The sequence below is a fragment of the Eschscholzia californica genome, unplaced genomic scaffold (genome assembly GCF_041429995.1).
Source record: "Eschscholzia californica isolate CP2 unplaced genomic scaffold, dmEscCali1.0.p SCAF_1, whole genome shotgun sequence".
Taxonomy (NCBI): Eukaryota; Viridiplantae; Streptophyta; class Magnoliopsida; order Ranunculales; family Papaveraceae; genus Eschscholzia; species Eschscholzia californica.
In genome coordinates, this window is record NW_028238198.1 from 72,204,374 (window position 1) to 72,220,453 (window position 16,080).

General features: G+C 35.2%; 4 protein-coding genes across 4 annotated transcripts; 1 reads left to right on the forward strand and 3 right to left on the reverse strand.

Annotated features, from left to right (window-relative positions):
• Positions 1-1,502: 1,502 nt before the first annotated feature.
• BIO2 (Radical SAM superfamily protein) lies at positions 1,503-7,742 on the forward strand. Its single transcript, XM_086655331.1, has 6 exons — positions 1,503-3,792; positions 4,488-4,667; positions 4,970-5,076; positions 5,530-5,735; positions 6,656-6,795; positions 7,208-7,742. The coding sequence occupies exons 1-6, from the start codon at positions 3,574-3,576 to the stop codon at positions 7,496-7,498; spliced, it is 1,143 nt and encodes a 380-aa protein (XP_086511457.1). The 5' UTR covers positions 1,503-3,573; the 3' UTR covers positions 7,499-7,742.
• LOC147568897 (protein FAR1-RELATED SEQUENCE 5-like) lies at positions 1,623-2,111 on the reverse strand. Its single transcript, XM_086661229.1, has one exon. It carries the CDS (start codon positions 2,109-2,111, stop codon positions 1,623-1,625), a length of 489 nt encoding a protein of 162 aa, XP_086517355.1.
• A 156-nt stretch (positions 7,743-7,898) lies between the features above and the next one.
• LOC147568898 (protein NRT1/ PTR FAMILY 4.5-like) lies at positions 7,899-10,978 on the reverse strand. Its single transcript, XM_086655330.1, has 5 exons — positions 10,538-10,978; positions 10,086-10,303; positions 9,131-9,565; positions 8,923-9,044; positions 7,899-8,838 (listed from the first exon to the last, which is right to left on the reverse strand). Exons 1-5 carry the CDS (start codon positions 10,629-10,631, stop codon positions 8,019-8,021), a joined length of 1,689 nt encoding a protein of 562 aa, XP_086511456.1. The 5' UTR covers positions 10,632-10,978; the 3' UTR covers positions 7,899-8,018.
• A 3,347-nt stretch (positions 10,979-14,325) lies between these two features.
• LOC147568899 (uncharacterized) lies at positions 14,326-15,648 on the reverse strand. The gene is made up of 2 exons (XM_086655332.1): positions 15,021-15,648; positions 14,326-14,810 (listed from the first exon to the last, which is right to left on the reverse strand). Exons 1-2 carry the CDS (start codon positions 15,499-15,501, stop codon positions 14,731-14,733), a joined length of 561 nt encoding a protein of 186 aa, XP_086511458.1. The 5' UTR covers positions 15,502-15,648; the 3' UTR covers positions 14,326-14,730.
• Between the last annotated feature and the right edge of the window lie 432 nt (positions 15,649-16,080).

The following is a 16,080-nucleotide window of genomic DNA, read 5'->3' on the forward strand; positions in this document are numbered from 1 at the left end:
TATAGTTCATCAGCAGTCGATTTCAGTCATTGATGATATGGTCTTTTGCAGAATTTAAAACATGAAATATAGTTTGAAATACCTGATAGTAATAAGTTACAAGCTCAAAGTGATTTAAAATTCCGCAGAAAGTTTTCTGATCATAAGAATGCATGACGAAGTTTTTCGAGTGCTATTATTTGCCCAATTTGAAATATAGGGGACAGATTCATTTCTCATTATAAGACGCAACAAACTTCAAGACAGGACTTCTGAATTTCACAAGAGTCATGCTCTACTGAAGTACAAGAAAACATGGGCTTTTAATCTTAAGTTCACGGACTTTGTGGATTTTAAGGTGTTTCAACTTATCCAGTTATACCACCTGATATTCAGTAGGTATATCAATTCAGTACCTACAAAAATCCAACTCTATCATCGAGACAAAATATATTTCAATTGACACTCGATATGCCACAGTGAAACTGCAACTTTTTACGCACATTGAGGGCTATCCCTAAAGACTAGATAAAGCTCTTAATGACTCCATTGATGTCAATAATCTACGAAGAAAAGAGTATTAATCTCTGTCAAGTCAAACGCAAATAATCATAGAGAACGCAATTTTTTCCATTTTTTCCCGAAAGAAGGAAACAACACTATAAATAAAACAAGGGCAGAGGGTCTAGAATGGCCTAGCAGAAACCAGAAAACTCCCTCAACGTCAACGACAACTGAAAATAATTATAATTAAAGTCAGCTTTCATTATCTTCTCTCTCTACTATCCATATGTCCAAGAAACTAGTCCCTAGGGTATATTCATACAATTACTGCTAATCAAAACACACTATCTTGGTGATGCAACCAAACTTGTAATTCGTAGGCCAATCTTAAATTCCAAATGTGTCACAAAGATAAAAACGTTTAAGCAGTGGCCACATTTTCTTGTCGACTTCTCATATAAGAAGGTATTGTTGCAGTGGACATATATCTATGACATCGAATTACTAAATCTATAATCATGAAAGTTAGATAGTATAGCACCACAAACTTTATTAGGCACAGTCATTATCTTAAACTCATATAATGAAAAGTATTAGCTTTTCTTAAAGAGTTTCATCAAATAGTCAAGTTTATCCAAAAAATTTAAAAGTCACTCAGTTGCATCAAACATTAATACGTGTAAAATAACTTTTCACCGTCAGCACTCCTTTTGATGATTAAACTTCTTTTACAAATTAGCTATTCTAAGTAAGATCTAAAGTTAGAGTATTATTAGTTGGGGACTTTTTGACACAGATTTGACAGTTATAGAGAGCCTAGAGAGGGTTTATGCAACCAAGAGTTCTGTCACAGACTAAAGAGACTATTGTGAAGTTTTAGAGACTATTAATGCTATAAATTTCTTTGAGGCTATTCAAACATTCTTTGCTTGGTATTTCCACATGTGGATTTTTCAGCATAGAGAGAGTGAATAGTTCCTCTCAGAACTTTATAAGAAAATGTTACGTCTTTTCATAGTGTCGTGTGGTTTTTAAATTTTCTAAACCTTTCTGATGTTAAAACACAGCAATGTCGAAATGACGCCATTTTTGGAATTTTGACTTATTTTTTTCTTCTTCGTTTTTCCTCATGCGTAAATTCATACTAGTTGAAGAGGGCTTACCGGAGTTGGACGATCCTTGCCAGAAGTAACTACTAGCGGATGACTATGATCCTTTGCGAATTTAGTGACGACCCATTTCCCAGGCTTCTCTCTCTTTACCAAAAGCATCGCCATACAACCTTCCCTTTTACTTTTTCGGTTCCTCATTCTTACTTTGTCAGTCTTCTGACTATTAAGGTTAAACCCCTCCTTATTGCAAGCAAGACGACGAGAGATGATTGAACCATCACGTTCAGAACGTCTAGATGAAACAATACGAGTAACGAAACCTACCCGTCTTGCGTATTCATCATAGAATATCTTAGCAGCATCTGGGGATTCAAATACCATGCCCTCGAAGGGTTCTTGATTCGACTCACCTTCATAAACAATTGAATCTCCTCCTGCAGAACTTTCTGTTGTGCCAACGAGCTCACCAGTACGACACTCAAAATCCACTGCCTCAACAACATTATGAATCAACATTCTTTCAAACCCAAAATAATATAATAACAATAATTCAGAACTATTATTTCCTAACACTGAAACAAGAATTGTTTAACTCAAAGGGAAAACCTGGGTATTAATTTCAAAACCTAATTCGTCTAAATCAGAGTAATGGGAATCATATTATATGAAGGGTACTTTCAAATTTGATGTTAGAAGATGTCTTATTGAGTACCCTAGCTAGAAAATCAGGGAAAATATCCTTTCTCTCAAAAATTTCATGGAATATTGACTTGGCTCGGTATATACGAATATTCAATAAAATTGTTCCTTTCTATGACCTAAAATCATAATGAGAATAAGGATTCAAATTGAAAAGATGAAACCTCTAGTGGGTTTTAATACTGGAAATTCAATCTCAAATTTAACATGGTATCAAATCAAGTTGAGAAACAGTGAAATGCTCAAAAATTTAGGTTTAAGTTTCTTTTTTTTTTTTACTTCAAATTAGAAATATGAATAAGAAAGAAGAAAGTGAGATTAGTGAACTTACTCGGTTCTGAGTACACCTTCTATGTTCTTTCTTCTTGTTCTTCCTGGAGGAAACAGAAAATATAAATTTAGAGAGAGAGAGAGAGATGTGAATACCCGAGGGAGAGGTTGGGGAAACAAAATCCCGTTTCTTGGTGTACCTGTGACTCTGTGAGAAAGTGTTATTTTCTTTAATCCAGGTGAACCCAACCCGCTATCTGGATCCGCGAATATAAACCCGCCCACCCGACATGTTTACTCATCCGATCCCTAGGTCAAAAATTCAATTTGGGTTAATTCCATTTTGCCCCCTATTTGTGACCAACTGCTCGTTTTGATCCTGTAAGTCGCAAACATTTCAATTTCACTACAAAGGTCAAAAAATGGAATTAATACTACGAAAGTCTTCAAACTTTTAAACCCATCTCATATTTTCTTCTCTCATCCATTTCATCCACTTCTTTCCTCCACTTCATCTTTCTCTCCAACTCACCATCTCATTTTTCGTATATGTGACTCTATTGCAGATGATTGAGGAAGAGAGAGAGAGAGAGAGAGAAGTAAACACAAATTTTTAGCAAGTCAATTATGCCAAAATGGGAAAACAGTGGTGTGTTTATTGAAATTAAGGGTTTTGTGTTGTCTATGTATAATAAAATTGCATGTGGAAACAATTTTGTGGGTGTGTATGAACTTTCGCATTTGTGGAGATGCATTTAGCAATAGTGGCGCGCCTAATTGTGATTTTCGTCGTAAGTGAGGGTTAGTACGTAATTTGAGTGCTAAACAGTGGTTGGTGTGGAACGCCACATTGAACTCCACTTCACTGATGAAACACACCATCTACTTTCTCTATCTTCTTCGTTCCACCCGAGAACAAATCCCCATTCTCTTCTCGTTTTTCATAATTTCTAGGGTTTTGCTAAACCTTTACGTCGTCTTACTCCATTAACAGATTTTTCAAAGAAAAATGCTTACAATTCGATCATTAAGGCCTCGTCTAATAAGGCCTTCAATTTTCTATTCTTACCTTTCATTTTCTTCTATCTCATCATCATCATCATCTTCTTCTTCAGCTGCCGCTATTCAAGCAGAGAGAACGATCAAAGAAGGTCCAAGAAACAATTGGAGTAGAGAGGAAATCAAGTCTGTTTATGATTCTCCTGTTCTTGACCTTCTCTTCCATGGAGTAAGCTTCTTCTTTTTCTTTCTTTTTTCGGCAGTTTTGTTTAATTTAGTATACTTTTTATGTGTAAACCTTTATTTGTGACCTGGATCTGATTCTGTGATTCATTTGCTTGATTTGAATTCAATGTCAATGGGAGACCAAAAAAGCTTGATACTGTGCCCTCTTTTAAACCACTAGAAGATCATGCAATGTCTTCTCGGAGAAAAAGATTACCTCTTTTTTGGAATTCAATGGATTAACCTGTGTGTGTTTGTGTTTGTGTTTGTGTTTGCGTTTTGGAATTTTACCTGTTCAGAGTTGCCTATGTAGTATAATTACTTACTAGATTGCCGCGAGATCTCGGGAAAACACTGTTTTGGTGCCATTCTGTCCTTGTGTTCTTTGAATAATTGCCGTGAAATTTCGCTTGTGTTATTGTAACCATTTTCTATGCTAAACAACTTAATTTACTCAGACAATTACACGATTCAGTGAGACACGTATATAAATTCCTTTATGTGATCAGCATTTAATCATCTATTTATCTGCATTATACAACCAAACGTGTGTAAGGAAAACTAACCCGTTGTTTGTTTTCACTACTACTGCTATCTCGTATTAATTTTTTTTTCAATTTGTTTCATTTTCAAAATTGAATGACAAATTTGTTATCCTTTGAGATATGTTCTTATACATATTCTTTTGGCTTGCTGTAGGCTCAAGTCCATAGGCATGCTCACAATTTCAGGGAAGTGCAGCAATGTACTCTTTTGTCTGTTAAGACAGGTGGGTGTAGTGAAGATTGTTCATATTGTCCACAATCGTCTAGGTATGATACTGGATTAAAAGCGCAAAAGCTCATGAACAAGGATGCTGTTATAGAGGCAGCACAGAAGGTGCAATTTTGTCTCTCTTTACTACTTCTTGTTGCATCTAGAGCAATTGCTTGTGCTTAATGTTGGTTATGATAGTAGTGTCACGACAATGCTATAACAGTAACAACTGTTGTGATTGTACTGAAATCAGGAAGAACTAAAAATCAGTTGAGAGAGGTGAAAAATGCGAAACATAAATATTAAAATTTGGTTTTGGTAAAATTTAGGCGTGATGGAGAAAAGATATTGTCGCAGTGGCCCTAGGTATTTGTTCTTTTTATTTAATTCCAGTATACATGTGAACTTTTGTTATGTCTGTACAGGCAAAAGAGGCAGGCAGTACTCGTTTTTGCATGGGAGCTGCATGGAGAGATACAGTGGGCAGGAAAACCAACTTCAATCAGATCCTTGAATATGTTAAAGAAATTAGGTAAGCAATCTGCTTTGGACAATTTGGAGTACTTCAATAAGTTCAGAATGTGGTAGCAAGAAGAGATGAGGGATTGGTTTCAATCTTAAATCATAATTGGAATTAGTGTTTCTTCTCTTATGTTTTATGTACTGGATCAAGCACAAAATATGGATGAGCTGTCTGAACCAACAACTTAATCTGGGAGTTTGAAGTTCATGCTCTAATTGAATGTCAACTTTTGCTGCTTTAAATTATTTGTAACCCGCCTAAACAGATTTCGTGTTGTAAACAAGAAACCTTTTCCGTAGCTTGGTAGTATTCCTGGATTTTTCAGCAGTATCAGTTCTTTAACTAAAGTGCTTGAATGTGGTCATATGTGAACTAAAGCCTATGGTTACTTATGTAAACATGATTCAGTTAATCAATGTAAAATGTGTTAATCACTTAGTTCTTGTGAAACTAATATTCCAGGGGTATGGGCATGGAGGTTTGTTGCACTTTGGGCATGATAGAGAAGCAGCAAGCTGTTGAACTCAAGAAGGCAGGGCTCACAGCTTACAATCATAATCTTGATACCTCAAGAGAGTACTACCCTAACATCATCACCACAAGATCTTACGATGATCGTCTGGAAACTCTTCAATTCGTCCGAGATGCAGGGATCAATGTATGCTCAGGTAAAGAGAAGTATTGGAATTTTAAACTAAAATTTTGGTTCAAAATACAGTATGAGATTTCATTAGATAATTAGTGGTATATTTGGAGCTGTTTCTAGATTGTCTCTAACAAGCTGAACTTGGTTCAGTTGACCATTAAATGTGGGATTTGCAAAAACAGGTCAAACGTGTATAGAAAATTAGGATGGATGTTATTTGGTTTTCTTTACAAAACTGAGGTAAATTTATACTCGTTTTGACCAGAAGGACTCTGCTCAGGCAAGTGGGACGTAGCTCTTTCCAGATAAGTCGTAGGGGAGAAAATTAGGATAGTGAGAAAAGAACCACCACGGCAAGAGGTTGATGGGAAAGTCAAGCTCATCATCTTCAAGATAACCTAGCCTACTAATGCAATTATTAATAATGACATTTTTTAGCTGAGCTAATCACATATGGGACTGTCAGTATGCTTATAGCTAGGTAGTATGGAAATGAAAATTTGAAGCCAATTAACGCTGGAATTGGTCGTTAGGTGGTATTGACAACCTTCACCCCAAAACTCAAGAGTAGCTCATCATTTTCAACTGATCTGCAGATCTTTAGTGGGTGTGTCTTGAATCTTTACTTGTGGGTGTAGTGAGTTCAGTCATAGAGTAAGCTAGTTGTCCTGTTCTTTACGAGCTAGAGGTTATGACAGGTTGTTCTTCAGATTCTTGGAGTACGTTGAAAGATATTATCTTCCTACGGGAAATGCAAGTTAATATTTACAAGATCATTAGAGTGAAATAAGTGGTCTGTTATGGGGAAAGGACTAAGGAAAATTATGTTATATTAACTTGCTGCGTATGATATTCAAATTGGTTCTTCCCTTTGTTTGGATAAAGATCATTGGATGCTTATTTTTCGCCAAAAATTTGTGATCTTCAACTTCTGTCTACCAGGAGGTATAATTGGGCTTGGAGAAGCAGAGGAGGATCGAGTTGGCTTGTTGCATACATTAGCAACTCTCCCTTCACACCCTGAAAGTGTTCCCATCAATGCACTCCTTGCAGTCAAAGGGACACCTCTTGAAGACCAGAAGGTACTTCGTCAACTACTTTATCTTCTTTTCGTTTTGACCTACATTTTTTCTCCACTAAATAGTTGAGAGTGCTGTTTTTCTTTAAGAAATGTTCTCTCTTTCTCTTTTTGTTTTGACCTGCATATTTTCTCCAGTAAATGGCCTATAGGATTTAGGGGGAGCAGTAATAGGGTTGAAATTCAGGGATTTTCTCTTGTTTGATTTTGGAGCTTTTGTAGAACCAGAATGTGATATTAGAGAAGAGAGACATGATGCTTAGCATTTTAACTTGTTAGGTCTGTTTAATTGCAATTATATAGGTCTATTTAATAACTTTCACATAATATATGTAGGAGTAAGAGAAAGCAAATACGTTGTCTGCCTGCAAAAATGTTTCCAGTTATAAAATCTAATTGAATCCTCTTTCTTTCAGCCAGTTGAAATATGGGAAATGATTCGAATGATAGCTACTGCTCGTATTGTGATGCCAAAAGCAATGGTCAGGCTATCAGCAGGGCGTGTCCGTTTTTCTATGTCAGAGCAGGCTCTCTGCTTCCTAGCTGGTGCCAATTCCATCTTTACCGGAGAGAAGTTATTGACAACACCCAACAATGATTTTGACGCTGATCAACTTATGTTTAAGGTCCTTGGTCTTACACCCAAAGCTCCAAGCTTTGACGAAACATCAATCGAAGCTGAAAAATGTGAAGAAGCAACGGCCTAGTTCATGTTTAGAGTTCAACCACTCAAAAATGAACCGAACTTGTAAGTTTCGTTTGCATGAAGTCTTGTATGAAATTAGAAAGCACTAGCTTTATGATATTTACTATCTCTTGCAACAGCTAAATAGTTGCTCAACAAATTATGAATTTCCACCCGAATAGTTCTTCATGTAATAGGTGATCAGGTGTCTAGTGACTCCCCATAAATTGGGTTTGCCAAATTGAAATCTTAATATATTTGCAACATATGAAGCTTGTGCATTTATTCTGACTTATCATAATCTGAAAACAGCCATGCCCTTTCTAGGCCATCATATTTTCGTCATGCAAGCACGAAAACCCAAGTGCACGAACTTTGAATATCTGAACATAGAAATTTGTTGTGCATCTAGACATGGTACATTTTTATGCGAGATCGTAAAATACCCTTTAAGATTCTATTTGTTTAAGAACAAATATAAGAAATGGTTCAATGTTATTTCTCAGCAAATATTATACATTCTACTGTTCATTTAGGAACGTTTAGGGCGATGTAGCAAGTTGTTGTTGTCTATACCTATACCTTCTTGCCCAAAACAGGTAATTTACGAACGCCACAAATTCAAGTACAGTAAGCAGCCAGTAGAAACGATCAAGATAGTTTCGGTTTATATTGTTCCCATCCAGCCATCCAACAGCACCACCATGTCTGGTAACTTTGTTTACAACATTCACAAGAACTGATCCCAACAAGGAAGCTAATCCAAGGTTACACCAAAAGAAAGCAGTACCCAGCGATTTCATCCCTCTCGAAACTTCAGTAATGAAAAACTCTAGTAACCCAGGGAAAGTTGTTGCGTCGTTGATACCTAAGGCGATGAATTGCAGCGAGAGCCAGAGCACAGACATTGGCACATGGTCAGTCGAGTCAAGTAGCCCGTGATCTGCTGCAACAATTTTCCTCTTCTTCTCAATCACAGCTCCGATACCTGTTGCTAGTGTTGTTGCTACAAAACCAATACCTATTCGTTGCAGATGGGTTATCCCAGTCGGACAGCCCGTGAACTTTCGAGCTAGTGGAACGAAGAATTTATCATAAAGAACTAGCAACACCATTTGTAGGGTTACAGGAATAACGAAGAGTGTGGTTGCAGATATGTTAATTTTTCCGAGCTTGGTGTTCATAGTGGTTCCCTGAGTAATAGTTAATGTCATGAGTTCAGGCCCAGCGATATAACCGATCATGACACTTACAAAAACTGGGACCATTCTCAGAACGATTTTCGTTTCTTCGACTTGGCTGATGCTGCAAAATGACCAATTCCCACTATTTTTGGAGGAAATAGATGCTCTATCCAGGCATCTGCAAACAAGATTTAGCAGAAATTAGGAACTATCAACTCATAGAGATTCTGAATATGAATAACTTTGATGTTTCTGGACTTACTTGAAATCTTTTGTATGTTCAAGTACTTCACCAACCCTATTGTCCTCCTTGTTTTCTAGACAGAATGCTTCTTCATTATTTTCTGGTTGAAGCTTTCGATTTCGATAAGCAACCACGAAAACCTGAAATCATTAGCTCATGGATTAACTAGAACGAGCCCTCAGTGCTGTACGACTTTTTGTGGATGGTTTATAAGAAAATCGTTTACCTGCAACATTCGTGTCAAAGGGCTCCCCATAGGCACTTGATTCCGATAAAATGGGAAACCAAGAGCAACTGTTAATACTCCTACAAAAACAAGGCCAGCAGGTACGGCGAAACCAATGCCCCATCCTCGATTGTTTTGAATCCAAGCTATGAAGCTTACACCTATAAGAATCCCAACTGAAAGGTAGAAGGTAAACCAGTTGAAAAAGCTAGATTTTTGAGGTAATTCAATTGAGTCTTCATCATCGAATTGATCTCCCCCTAAGGATGGAACGTTTGCTCGTAAACCACCGTCTCCGAAAGCTGTAATATACAAAGCTATGAAGAGGAAAACAGCTTTGTAGCCATGAACTTGCTTGCAGTTGGTGCTAGTAGTATCACATTGTTGTGGCTGTAAGGATGGAAGATGTGCTTGCAATGCTAACATTCCAAACCCCTGATATAACTAAAAAGTTAAGTGCTTCTCTAATCACTTAATCACTAGCATTAAGTCAATAATACTTAAATTATGCTAAAAACTAACTTTGAGCTTATTTAAAGCCAAACCCAAAATCTTGCCCAATTTCATTTTACATGTATGTTTACATTCACTTAAGACCAATGTGAAGGTGTAAATTAGGGTTGTGTTTGTTTGGCATGAAAGGAGATTTGCGGAGTAACATCTTATTGTAGGAAAAGATTTCTATCGAAGCGTGTACTATTTCTAATGTTTGGTTAGACCGAAATAATAGCGACAGTTCGAGAAAGTCAATTTTAGTACTTTAGCTAGTTTAGTAATTTTAAGTTCTTCAAATTAAATTGTCCCAAACTAAAATAGTTAACTATCTTTGTCCACATAAGAAATTTTCTCTCTCCTAAGCTAGTCAAAGACAAGCTTATCAGAAACGTGGCATACGTAATCGTTTTAGAGACGGATTTGAAAACCGTTGTAGATTCAAGGGAAGAGAGGAACTAACCAAGACCGAGAATGGACCAAAGACGATTATGGACATGAATCGAGTGATATATGTGTCTGAGAGGAATCCTCCTATCAAAGAGAAGGCAGAAGCTACACCAATCAAGTTTGTGACAGTATTTGACGATTCAGCAATGCCCATATGCATAGTTTTTTGTAGGTAAGTAACCATGTTTAGCACCGTCGGCGTAAATGAGATGTTCATCATTACCACCAAAACTGCAACGAAAACATCGTCGTTTAAACATGTAACAAGCGTCAAAAAAACGTAAGATCACTTGCACAAAATTTAATTTCTGTAAGGGAGAAGATAAACATCTTATTTTGCAACAACAAGAAAACATCTTATAGGCTAATATGATTAAATGTTATCAGACATGAACAAACTTAATTCAGTAATAAAAAATATAAAGAAAATTGAGTATGAAATAAGCTAGGGTTTTAATGACTTACAGTAGATGAATCTTGTAGCTCTACCTCTACCATGTCTAGCTTTGTTGATGGGTTTCCCTTTCCAATCCACAAATATTCCTTGATCTTCAGCCATTTGCTACTCTTTTTAATTTTCCTAAATTTTGTATTTATACACATTATGTAGTATCCTCTGATTCAATCATTCGTTGACTACAAATTTAGTTTTTTTTTTTTGTCGGAAAAAATATCTAATTATACGTTCAATTATTCTTCAATCATTAATCACTTTATAAAATTTTCTATTGATAATGCACCACTATGGTGCCTCAATTTGACCTCTCCGATGTGAGACAAGGACTTTGTAAGAGTCCAGACAATTAGAGTAGATGAGGTTAGCTAGCCCTCAAAAATTACTCTGCTTCCCCCTTTGAGCTTCCACAGACTTGGGGAGTCTGACCATGTTCATGTTGGGTCTAGTCTGTCTTGGGTTTGTACAACACAGACTCAGACTAGCCCGAGATCCTCGGACTGTCCAATTCCGTGGGTTGAATCTGCTTTAGTTCTTGACCCACGGAAATTCAAAGTGCCAAGATAAGAAAGGATAACGAGCATAAGGACGGGCGCTTTTAGAGGCGCGTTTAGATCATTCCTTTCGTGGTGGAATGTGGTTTTGTGAAAAATAATCAAATGAGATTTCACCTCTCAACCTCTCCCTTTAATCATCATTAAAAGGTAGTTTTGGACAATCTTTATCACTAATTAATCCAAGTCTCCAAGATAATATGGATGACCTTGAAGTCAACTTTATTTTATTTTATTTTATTTTATTCTTAGCCAACTTTCTAAATTAACTAATAATAAAATGATTTCTTTTAAAAAAAAACTAATAATAAAATGTATAAATATACATATATACGTGATATAATAAATTTTGTATGAAAGAGACTTTTACAAATTTCTAATTTCAATTTGCAGAATTTTAAAGACAAAATAGAGGTAGTTTCCTCCACCTTGTCCACACCAATGAGAACAAATTTTATAATAAACTCTCCATTGGATAATAATTACAAAGTTATTCCATTTCAATTAATAAATAGTGAAACCTAGTAACGAACAATTTAACGAAGTGGTTTTTGTCTGGTCCTTAAAGTCGAATCGGAGTTTCACTTCTTGCTCTACAATTTCAAGAAGAGTACTATTGCAAATCTCAGGTTGATTTAGTCTTACTATATATGAAAGAATAGTAATTTTTTGAGACATAATTGCCAAACATCGCGGTTATAAATACTTGCCAAATAATTTGAAAATACGTTTACTTAAAGCATACTTTATGCAAATTTCAAAGTAGGTTCGGAAGATATCTAACCAAATTTTACTTCACACAAGCCTTGCTAGCTTTCAATGGTATTACCAAATATAAATCTGAATAAGATGACAATAGGTTTATTCAAGTTTGGGGTTTTGTTGGAACAGAATGCCCGTGCCAATGGTAGAAATAATACTACTTTTTAACTTAAATTCATTTAAACCTAAAAGTAGAAAAGTTCGTATAAAAAGAACATCCTATGATTTAATATTTCCCATCCCCTTTCCTTTAAAAATAAAGGTGCAGACATAGGATTCTCACAATTAAATCAATAAAGTTTTTCCACTAAGAAAGGGTAAAATCATATAAAAAAAAATATATAGATTATAATGTCTCATAAATTTATAATACACAATGATTTGAATTTGAATTTTGTTCCACATGTATTAAAAGAGAAATTGAATTAAAAGTAAAAGTTTGAGAGTGAAAAGGAGAGATAACTTTATCCTTAGCCATTCTACTAGCTAAGGTTAAATCTCTGCCACAACAAACTAGTGGAAAGTGGGAACTTGTGGATCTTAAGCTCCTAGCAAGTATAAGGTATTAAGGGATCCAAAGGTTCTTTTTACAAAACTACTTTTAGTTCCTATTAGGTGGAAAGACAACTTATTTTGTATTTCACTTATTTTGAAGATAACAACAAACTTTAGTGGCTAAGTCTTATTCATATCCAATGATAACTTGGTTGGTTGGTCGAATACCCTTCTGATAAATAAAGAAGTCACGGTTCTATTCATTAGGAATAGACCTACACGAAATCAATAGTCTTTATTTTCGGGCCAACTCTTATGGATTTTTTCATTTTCAATAGACGATTAATTCTTATTTAGGTCTGGGATATGTCTAATTCTGTAACATTTTTGTCATTTATCTAGAACTATCTCATATAATTTATGATATATTAAAAATAAAAACAACATCTAGATCCTTATGTTGTTATAAGTCCAAATGTTAATATTATGATAATGTGTATAATCTTAATATATACAAATACTATATTGTCACGATGTATCAATTGTTACGTAAATGAAATAACTATCCTTAGGGTCTCTCTGAAAAACTAAACTTTGAAACCTCTTTAGGCATTTCTTGACATAATTTTTCTTATGGAGTATCCATCCACCATCCTACCAAATTTTTCATTTTGTAATAAAATGGATTCAGGGGTTACATTGCCCCCATTTCATCAAAAAAAAAAAAAAAAGATTGCCCCAATGTCTTTAAAAAGGTTAAAATACTTTCTATGCACAGAGCTCACATGGAGAGAACCTGTCCCAACTTTACTTGTCACTTGTCAGACAAAGAAATAAATTTGTCAGCAATATCTCAACACCCAAAATCTTCTAACAAACTTGTAAGAGATTCTAAAAACAAATGAAAAGCCAGATGATCAACTGAAATTTTATACACCCAATTTTTAGTATTCCATCAAAATGTAAATGAGATCTAGAAACAGAAGAGACTTTTTTGAAAGAGGTTGCTTAAGTTAGTAAAGAGTTACTTAGAGCATCTCCAATGGGACACTCAATCTTTAACACTTAGAGTGCCACATATGACTTTTTGGAGTTTTTGTTAAAAAACCATCTCCAATGGAACACTTTGTTAGACACTCTAATATGAGATGGACACATTTATTATAGAGTGTCTAGAGAGAGAATCTCTAAAATAAGAGTGTCTACTTGAGACTCTCTAAGTGTTACTTTATCATTCCAACCAATAGAAAACCTTATTTTTCAACTACTTTTTATCTATTGGATTGAGGGGGGACATGTGTATTAAGCATAGAGACTTTAGAGATCTCCATTGGAGACCAACAAAAATTGGAGTGTCTCTATATTGACATTTGGGAAAGAGAATCTCTTTTGACCCTTGACACTTAGGATTTTTAGAGTGTTTGTTAAGTGTCCCATTGGAGATGCTCTTAGCAATTAACATTTTGGGAACCATAACAACAAATACAAATTCAATATGGAAAAGAGAGACGGACTTCCATCACATATTCACATAGTAGACGTGTTTTTAATGCACTTCAATCTTTGGTAACACTCTTTCTCCTAAGCTGAACAAAAAATATATATACGAAGTTCATGTCATCCTTTAGTTTCATAGAGACGTCGTATAGTGTTATTGATACCTCCTCGCTCAAATTGTAGTTTCAAACTTTTATTGTGATAGAAGTTAGAGTTGACGAAGAGATTGGCCTAGACGCCAAATCAATACAACTTTTCACAAACTTAATATGGTGTCAGATTAGTCATATATACGTGACTTACATGTGCTTCACGAATCACGACTACCGAATACCGATATAAAACAACTCATAACCAAATGCACAAGATCCGGACAAAATCATGAACACCAAAATTAGATATTATTGACTAAAATACATAAAATGAATGCAAGTAATACACTAATACAAGTGAAATATAAGTAAGTAGACCTGGTTTATGCTAGTTCTTGATGAAGAATAAGAACAAAAAATTTATTGATAATTTGAACTCCAATGCAATTTTACAATATATACATAGTTCAACAAAAAATAACACATATATACATAAAATGGAAGCCTCAAGTAAATTTAAGATAGACTCAAGATGGGAACTTTGTTAATTCTCAAGTCTAGAGAAACCTTCTCCTTCTTGTGTTCTTGCAAATAAGCTTGCAACCCACCATCATCGTCTTATTGGCCGGCTAGTTATTCCTTTAAAGTATGAGCTTGCACGGGCTATATTCGCAGTTGGATGCCGAAAACCATTTGTGGAGAACAAATTCTACGAAAATATGCAGAGTGAAATTCGACATACCAATCGAAAGAATTATCCATCTACCCATTTCTCCTCCATTGTCGATTGCCGACATATCATTATCAGCTGCATAACTTAACAGTACATGCTACTGTCTGTGCCCAAAATTTGAGTCTTGCTTTTACATCTTGTGGATCATCCCCTGAAAAAAAAAATGCAGTAAAAAGGTCAAAAAAGTGTTCTAATAGAAGATAAAATTGGACTATAATGTAATGATCTAATGATTTGAAAGATAATGGGTTCTTGAAATTTTAGATCAGAAAGTTTCCTGGCAAGTTTTTTTTTTTGTATATAAAACACTAGGATACCCACAAATTCAATCTAAAAATTAGGGCACAGATTAACAACTTACCAGGGCTAGAAATCTTCCAATTGGCAATAGGAGAATTAGTTTCTGAAGAAATTGTTGAAGACCCAGAAACAGAACCTTCAGGAGACTTCTGATGATCATCTAAGAATCTCTGACTCATTGAATAACAAAGTTCAAGAGCTGGTAATGTATTACAAAGCTCTGGAATTTCTTCATAATTAAATCCAAAACCTAGATCTACACATCCTTTTAATTCATCTAGATCTTCATCTGTTAAACTAACTGTTCTTGATACCCCTTTTGATCCTCCTCCTCTTTGTTCTTGATCTTCATCTTCACCTCTTTCAATATAACCTTCAAGAAAAACCTGATTTTTCTTATTTTTCTTCTTTAAAGACCATAGATCATTTGACTTGAATTCTGTTTGTGGGTTACTTTCATCTGAAATTTTTAAGGTTTCTTCTAAGGTTTTCTCACTGATCAAGCTAGGGTTTTGAGTTTCTTCTGGTTTAAAGTTCTCCATTTCTTTCTCTCTCTCTAAAACTTTGTCTCTCTTCTGATCTCTTTGTTGTGTGTGTTCTCTCTATTGGATACTCTGCTTTTTAAAACACTCTTGAAAGACCTTTCTCAACATGTATGTATGTATGTATATTGGATGATGGATGAGGGCATGAGACATGGAAAGGAACCTGTATATAAAAGGACTAACTTCATTTTGGCCCCCCTCCCCCAAATAATTAAATGAACATTTTGGCCCCTTCACTATCCAATAGAAGGTTAATAGTTTGTGTTGACCACAATTTACGAAGTTTACTTTAGTTCTTCTTTCCAATACTTACCCTTAATATTTATCTCTCTAATTAATACCTTTTTATCGAATCACATTTTTTGCTCTCTTCGGTTTCTTTCTTCTCCTTCCTCCTTCACTACTAGAGGCCTTGGAAAGAAAGAAAAAAACAGTTTAACCATAATACATTGCAAAATTTATATTGAGATAGGGAAATCTCCGTCACTTAATTTTTGTTGGTGTGGGGTGATCTGAATTCAAAATGCCCCCTTAATTCTCACTAGCAACAATCGATATTTACCCAATGTCCATGTA